The following is a 7619-nucleotide window of genomic DNA, read 5'->3' as shown; positions in this document are numbered from 1 at the left end:
AGTTAAATGCAAAAATCATCAGAGAGATGTAAAAATGTAATAAAACACTATGACAATGAAAACAATACAGACACTGCTCCGATATCTGGCAGGTGATGTAATCTGTGATAAGTCCAACACAGCGACAGTAGATACAAATAACTTTGGTCTTGCTACAAGAGCCATCTTCCAAATAAATAAGTAAAAAGAAGAATAAAAACAGAGCATAAGCTAAGAAAAGCCAAGCGCTAAAACTAAGTTTTAAGAAGAGTTTTAAAAGAGGATACTGACTTTGCGTGTCTAAGTCCTCAGGCAGAGTTCCATAGCTGAGGGGCCCGGACAACATAGCCCTGTCACCTTTGGTCCAGGCAGGTCCTAAAGAAGGCAAGAAATCCCACTTTTCTGACGCTTCATTTTTTGCCTGTTTTTCAGGTCTGCAGCTGTTTTTTCTCCTTTCTCCTTCTCCACTCTCTTTTTCCAGAAGGTTTTGGCGGAATGTCTTTCCCATTATGTATTTTTTAAAATAATTTTAGGATGCACAGACAAGAGAAAGACAAATATGTTCATTTCTCACATCAGGATTGTGGATGATGGGCAAAATTCCCTCAAAAATGCAGTTTTCCTCAAACTACAACCTATCTCAAATCTGCCTACTTTGTGCCAATTAAAAACAACACTAAAATAAAGAAAAGATATTGCATTAGGGAGTGTTCGGCGCGAAAAAAATAAGAGATACATTTGATGTCTATTTTTTTTTAGAAAATAAACGTCATACTTTGGACAAAAAAAGGTCTTATGAGGTTGAAAATTCACAAGTTTACAGTGGTATGAGTCCGCCATCTTCTGGTTGTTTTTCTTCCAATGCTCCTCATTACCAAGCTTCTGAAATCGTCAACGTAAGTTGTATATTATTATTAATTTGCAATATTTTCTCTCTATTCTCTTCGTCTATATAAATACACTAATTTGCACTGTTTGGTAAAGTGCGTTATTAGGAACAGGGAAGCTCAAGAGGAAATGTGATGACGCACTTCCTGGTCCACACACTGCAAGTGTTCCGGCTGAGTTGTGAAGGTGTCACAGGTAGGGAAAATCTAATCAGACTTGATAGCTCAATATTGTCTCTGCAACTTCACAAACAATTAATTTACGTCATGCCATCAATGTTATTTCTGTTAACGCTGCTGTCCAGCCTTTATTATAGAAATTAGCGTGAGCTTACATGCTAACAGGTAGTGACTGTACTAAGCTAGCGATGGAGAAAGTAATGTGTAATTCATGTGTATAATGTATCAAAACAAAACAGAAACGCGTCTTCTATAACTGCACACTACGTTATAGTATTAGTGTTTGACAATTACATCCGATCCTTCAAAGACATCAAATTGTTAAACTTTCCGTACCGACGCTTAGTGTTTTGAGTGCGTAAGTGCGTTCGCACTGAGAAGTGCGAAAATATTCAGTGCACTTCCGTATCTCCATGTTTCACCCCAAATTGTGAATGCGCAGTGATTCGATTCGTACACTTCCATTCCATACACTTTAGTATGTACGATATAAAGCATTATACACTGCGTACATTCAGTATTTCTCGAGGACGCCAATTTTGACAGTGAAGTGACCAAATCGTAAATGTAATTGTTGTTACTCACTTACCGGAAATGACGATGCCAATGTTTATCTGCTTCGTCATATTGTCTTTTTAAACTATGAATTGCAAACAATCGCGGCACTCCCTTCTCCATCACTTATATAACCAGGATGGCGATGATTGTGGAATATTAGGGTCTGTATACTCACCATTTCGCGTGTGTTGAGTGTACATCTGGGTACAGCATTTTGTTGGACTACACTTATGCACACAAATACATAAGTGTAAGTACAGAAGTGTGCGAATATAAACACAGGGGTGGACACTTACTTAATTTGTGACAGCATTGTGCATGCCAGACAGTGTCCACAGTATACTTATTGACGTGTACTAATAGAAGTTTACATTTTGAGACACATCAATAAAATAGTTGGAATAGAAGAATGAGATGACTACAAATGATCATTGGCAAAAATGATGACAAAGTAAACAATCCAACTTTGTCCCTAGGCATTGAACCCTCATGATTGTGCGCCAGCTCACCACAAGAACCCAGATAAAGTCACAACTGGATGCTTCACTGAGGAAAGGCTGGAACAGTCACACAATGGCCAGGCCCAGTTCAGGTATGTTCACCAGTTACAAGTTCACATTTTCCATAGAGAACAAATGTGTACTAACATAGTCGCCAAGGCATTCTGTCATGAAGTTTGCCTTCTTGTGAGACATTGCAGAGGCATTCATTGTCCAAAATGAATGAATTGACTTATTAAACTTTCAATTAGCTAACTGTTAATAATAAATGTCTGAAATAACCATCTACAGTCTAATTGATCATAATAATTCTTTGTAATCTCACATGACCAGTCATTGCGAAAATTCATGATTTGAAGTTAGTTCATGTTACAAAAAATATTCTCAAAACAATCAGATATAATTGGCTGTGGGCCAATTCTGCAATAAGGTTTCAGCCATTATTGTCTGTTTTTTAGACCTTGCAGCATTCAGGGAGATCTTCTTAAAGGCCTCCAAGATAGCCATCATCACTGGTGCAGGAGTGAGTGCAGAGAGTGGAGTCCCCACCTTCAGAGGGGCAGGAGGCTATTGGAGAAAATGGCAAGCTCAGGTATGCTTCCACCTCTGTTCTTAAAAAAACATTATAAATATATTGTAAGTCATTGTTTGACTTCTATAAAAGTGTTATATTTAAATTCAGGGCCGTCAATCATTGAACTTTTAAAACATTATTGATGGTTAATTGCTAGATTTTCACAATTAAGTGGTAATAACAAGGCAATTATGCTTGCTTTCAACCAATAGCTGTTGATTATCATGTTAAAAGAGTATTAAAGGTTTTCCAGAATTTTCTCCACAATCCTTAAAAGGGGACCTATTATGCTCTTTCAATTTTTCTGGCCTATAAATGTGGTTAGAATGTTGTATTCTCGTGATAAACGATGCCAAAGTTTCAGATGATGAGATTTGCGCATTTGGCTCTGAAATAAGTTTGGGATGGTCTGAACGCTCGGTTTCAGAGAGTTTTTTTTTTTTTAACACTGGCTCTCTGTGATGTCACAGAGTGCCAGGCTTCATTATATGGCCGTGTGCTGGCCACATACACTCTCTGCGCTCCCCCAAGTAGCAAGCAGTCAGTAACCCCAGGCTCACACTGAATCCGTTGGGGCTGCGAGAAGCATTCCACAAGATTGAAATCCCTGTTGTAAGCTCATGTGGTGCAGCTACTTTTTGTTTTTGAGACGACGCGGATGCTGGAGCACTCGCAGGTCAAGCTGTGGGTTTTCCTCAGCCAGATCGTACCGGACTAGATTAGGACCAGAGCTGCAACTGATTCAGTGTGAGCTTGGGCTAACAATTTATATATATGATATGATAATATGATATGCAAAACTCTGGGGTGTTTTATGACACCGGTTATGATGATTAGTCATGGGTGTTACACCGTCATCTTGCTGATGTGCCCTTTTAGGATCTTGCCACTCCTGAGGCCTTCTCCAGAAACCCCTCACGTGTGTGGGAGTTTTACCACTACCGTCGTGAAGTCATGCTCACGAAAAAACCTAATCCTGCCCACCTGGCTATTGCAGAATGTGAGGAGCGACTGGGCAGACAGGGTCGGGAAGTCACTCTCATCACTCAGAACATTGATGAACTTCATCGCCGGGCCGGATCTAAAAATATCCTTGAAATACACGGTAAATAAGTGTATAATATGAACTAAAGGCAGTATGTTAAGTGGGACAGCAAGCAATCAGTTGAAATAGTTTATCAAAAGTCAAAATGGAGAGAGTCATTACTGTTGGATCAGCTATATTGTGCTCAGCAGCATGCTCCTGGAGCAGCAGACATGTGTTTACCGAACAAACAACCAAGACTGCAAAAAAGGCTGTTGGAACTTTTTATTATTAGACTTTTTTTTCACTGAGCAGCAGACAGTTTCATAACTGATAAGTATGGGTGCAATGATACACAAAATTTACAGTTGGGTTTGATATGTTTGTGTTCTGGTTCGATCCTTTGTTGATACAAAAAAATAAATTAAGTTTGCCTTTTTAATATCATCTGACACTTGCTTCTGCTCTTATCAAATTGTCTTTGTCTCTGTTATATATCCAGGAAGTCTTTTTAAAACCCGATGCATAAGTTGTGGCCACGAAGCAGCCAATTACAACAGCCCCATTTGTTCTGCTCTGGAGGGCAAAGGGTAAGTGAGTTGTGTATTATTTTTTGATTTAGACTTTTTATGGTAATACCAACTTAAAAAATTCAAGATATTCACAGCGTGTGTTTGTTTTTGCATATAAATAGTGGAGAAAGCAGGCTAGTTGTAGATGTTTTTACTTAACCTGTCATATTATAAGCAACTTGTATTTCTTTGTTGTGCAGTCAAGCTTATATTTATTAGGCCACAATTTGATTTTTTTTTCTGTTTTTGCAACCAAAATGCAGACTCTTTGTATTACTGATACTTCTGTATTATTTGTTTTACCAATACTGTACATATATATAGTACATATACAAACACACAGGCAGCATTATGTGGGCATTTGTTTTACATTGATTTACCTGTTTGTAGAGCTTGCAAAACTTTTATTTTTAAGATAATACTTTTGAGAGATACTTTTTGAGAGACGATTTTTTTTTCTTCATGTCCCCGTTTAAAAAAAAAATACAGTTTTCGGCCACACAGACTGCTTTTTCCATGTGGTTGAGACAATTACTTAACAATTAAATCTTTCAAACCCTACTTATTTATTCTATGTACTAATACTGATACACAAGTATGAATAATATAGTATGTACATGTATAAAGGAGGTTAGTTATTGTATTAAAACATATTTTTTTATTAAAATCTTACAAAAATGGTATTACAATTTATGATAAAAAAAATTATAATAAATTTTTTTTATGATTTCATTTTTATTTGTGCTGCCAATAAATGTGGCTGATGTAACAAAATTATTTTCTGTTAAAGGAACTGTTAACATGCTGCAGCAACCTCTTGATCAAATTCTCTCTCAGAGCTCCAGACCCAGACACACATGAAGTTCAGATCCCTGTCAAGGACCTACCAAGGTGTGTAAGACTAGTATGTATTCATTCTATATTCGCATCAAGCTACTTGTGTGTGTCTGTATATACTGTATGTATGTATATGTTTCAGGTGTGATCAAGCAGGATGTTCTGGTCTTCTGAGGCCAGCTGTAGTATGGTTTGGCGAGGCTCTTGATTCGGACATCCTGAGTCGAGCAGAGAAAGTGCTGGATGGCTGTGACCTTTGCTTAGTGGTAATGTAAAACACAATTAAATTAGATACTTATTAGATACTTATTTATCCCTTGGCTGTGTGTGTACACTCTGTATGTACACTGCGCATACATGTTTTCCTGTACACATACAAAATTCTGGCCTTCAGACAAATGAAATTGACCCTCGCTTTGTAGTACTGTAAAGTATTACATCATAAGTCTTTAAAGATGGATATCTCGGAAGTCTGGCTTCACTGTCACCTTCCATTTTGTCCTGTAAAGTTTATGTATTTATAAACATTTTATGTATGTGTCTTTGGGGTTTATGTGTGCTTTTGGAATTTGCAGGATTCTTCTTTTGCATTTTTTTTTCCATCCTGCAGCGTTTATGTGAGCACTGTCAAACGTTTCCCCACCCCATCCTAATATTATACCTTTGAAAAGTATGTTGCTTCGCCTATTTGTGTACAAGTTGATGGTCTTGCTTTTTTCAGACTTATTTCCTAATTATTGCATACACATTTTCACATTCTACATGACTGTTTCCCAATTCCCAACTTCATGGCCAAGAACCTTTTCATGTCTTTATCTTCATTTAACTTCATATTCTTCCACCACATAGGTTGGCACGTCATCTGTGGTGTACCCTGCAGCAATGTTTGCTCCTCAGGTGGCTGCAAGAGGTGTACCAGTGGCAGAGTTTAACATGGAAGACACCCCAGCCACAATGCGTTTCAGGTGGGTTTTATTCTTTTTCAAGCTGTATTTTGGGTATTTATTTTATGTTACAACTCTTTATTTTGGTTTGTGTATTGTAGGTTTCACTTCCAGGGCCCCTGTGGGAGTACCTTGCCCCCTGCACTAAGCCCCCAAAAACAACCGTGAAAACCAGAGCCGCAAAACGCAGAAAAGACAAATGCTTATTGAACATATTTATTAAACAAGATCCCTTTATGAGTAATGAAGTTGGACATACAGTTGAAAACAAATCAGGAACAGGAACTTTTGTAATGCAAATTCATTAAATGTGTGTACATTTGCCTGCGTACTGTCATTTTTATGCACTTCTTTAGTAACATGAGTGCACAAAATTAAGAATAGCCCTCAGTAGGCTGTAGTAGTGTACTTCCACACCACTACAAACTCCATTAATAAACATATTGTTAAACAAATGCTTCAAGATTCAGGCGGTTTAAATTGAACTATATTAAAATTGTATTGAATCTATGACAGCAGGGGGCAGTGTTAAGCTGCAACCTCTGTTTAAAGTGTGACCTTTTTATATTAGGGAATAATTCCTTCCAATATGAGAGGTCTAGCTGGTAAATATCATGTATGTATTATGATGAGCATGGACAGTGCCCTGTTAAATCCTACAGAACCCATAGTGACATAATACAGCTTAATGCTTGACTTTAACTCATTAAGTCCTATAAGTGATGTATACAAAACATTTTGGAGTGGTTGTCAGGTAAGCTATCTAGTTTGTAAAAGTTCATTTTTTGACATCAAAGCAGTAATAAAAAATTGTAATAAGTCACTCAAAGTTCACCATTCTTATTATTTTGATTTTTTAGTATGTTGGTGGTACTAAGCAAAAAATGGTCAAACTGAGTTGTTAAATGATCAATATTTACAATCTTATATACATATATCACTGATCTTAGACAAATATTTTGAAAAACAGCCATCAGAAATATGTTTTGAAGTTCCACTTTGTCTATAGCCTTGGTTCCCAAAGTTGTTCTCCGGGTGCTCCGCCTTGCTCCCACATTCCAATAACATGCCTTTTAGGTTAATTGGTGACTCCAAAATTTGGGATGCCCTGATCCACAATTTTATTTTCTGATCCGGTCCGATTTTTTTAAAATATACTTGTCAATCCCATCTCATCTGGGACAGTTTCTTTTTTTTAATAATAAGGTTTCTTACAAACATGAATTAGTGGAATTGAAAATGGTTATGAAAATCGCTCTTCAATAGCTCTTCAAATTCAGCACCCCTAAATTTACTCTTTTTATTAAACAGCACGAAATCCAATAAAAGTCAAATGAAAGATGAAAGTAGAAAGAATAGGAATGCAAAATACTTTTAGGGTAAGGACTAACCATTTTACATCATTATAGATAAATTTGTGGTGTGATTACAATTTATGACATTTTTATCACACTCTCTTCAGGCAATAATAATTTGTTGATGGTCCCTAATATAAACAACCAAATGTTACAGAGGCACTCTGAGCCCAGTGAGACGGAACTGCCGGTATGAATGTGAGTGTGAA

The 7619-nt window shown here is 37.1% G+C and overlaps 1 protein-coding gene across 2 annotated transcripts; it reads left to right on the top strand.

Moving 5' to 3' along the window:
- Positions 1 to 963: 963 nt before the first annotated feature.
- sirt5 (sirtuin 5) lies at positions 964 to 6484 on the top strand. 2 transcript variants are annotated; one of them, XM_058073085.2, is made up of 9 exons: positions 964 to 1062; positions 2081 to 2196; positions 2563 to 2696; positions 3558 to 3783; positions 4205 to 4292; positions 5112 to 5165; positions 5254 to 5377; positions 5961 to 6076; positions 6157 to 6483. In XM_058073085.2, the coding sequence occupies exons 2-9, from the start codon at positions 2094 to 2096 to the stop codon at positions 6221 to 6223; spliced, it is 912 nt and encodes a 303-aa protein (XP_057929068.2). In that variant the 5' UTR covers positions 964 to 1062; positions 2081 to 2093; the 3' UTR covers positions 6224 to 6483. The 2 variants fall into 2 exon arrangements, with proteins under 2 accessions (XP_057929068.2, XP_057929069.2); XM_058073086.2 differs by lacking the exon at positions 964 to 1062 and adding an exon at positions 1289 to 1765 and having other exon boundaries at positions 6157 to 6484.
- Positions 6485 to 7619: the final 1135 nt, after the last annotated feature.

The sequence above is a fragment of the Doryrhamphus excisus genome, linkage group LG4, assembly GCF_037039965.1.
Source record: "Doryrhamphus excisus strain RoL-2023G ecotype Guam linkage group LG4, RoL_Dexc_Guam_v1.1, whole genome shotgun sequence".
Classification (NCBI taxonomy): domain Eukaryota; kingdom Metazoa; phylum Chordata; class Actinopteri; order Syngnathiformes; family Syngnathidae; genus Doryrhamphus; species Doryrhamphus excisus.
This window is presented reverse-complemented; position numbering and strand designations above follow the sequence as displayed.

Bases quoted from the DNA above. Each gene is read 5' to 3' on its own strand.
- sirt5 (XM_058073086.2), top strand. From the start codon at position 2,094: ATGATTGTGCGCCAGCTCACCACAAGAACCCAGATAAAGTCACAACTG. The intron at 2,697-3,557 runs GTATGCTTCCAC...GTGCCCTTTTAG, and splicing joins GGAGAAAATGGCAAGCTCAG to GATCTTGCCACTCCTGAGGC. The intron at 4,293-5,111 runs GTAAGTGAGTTG...ATTCTCTCTCAG, and splicing joins TCTGCTCTGGAGGGCAAAGG to AGCTCCAGACCCAGACACAC.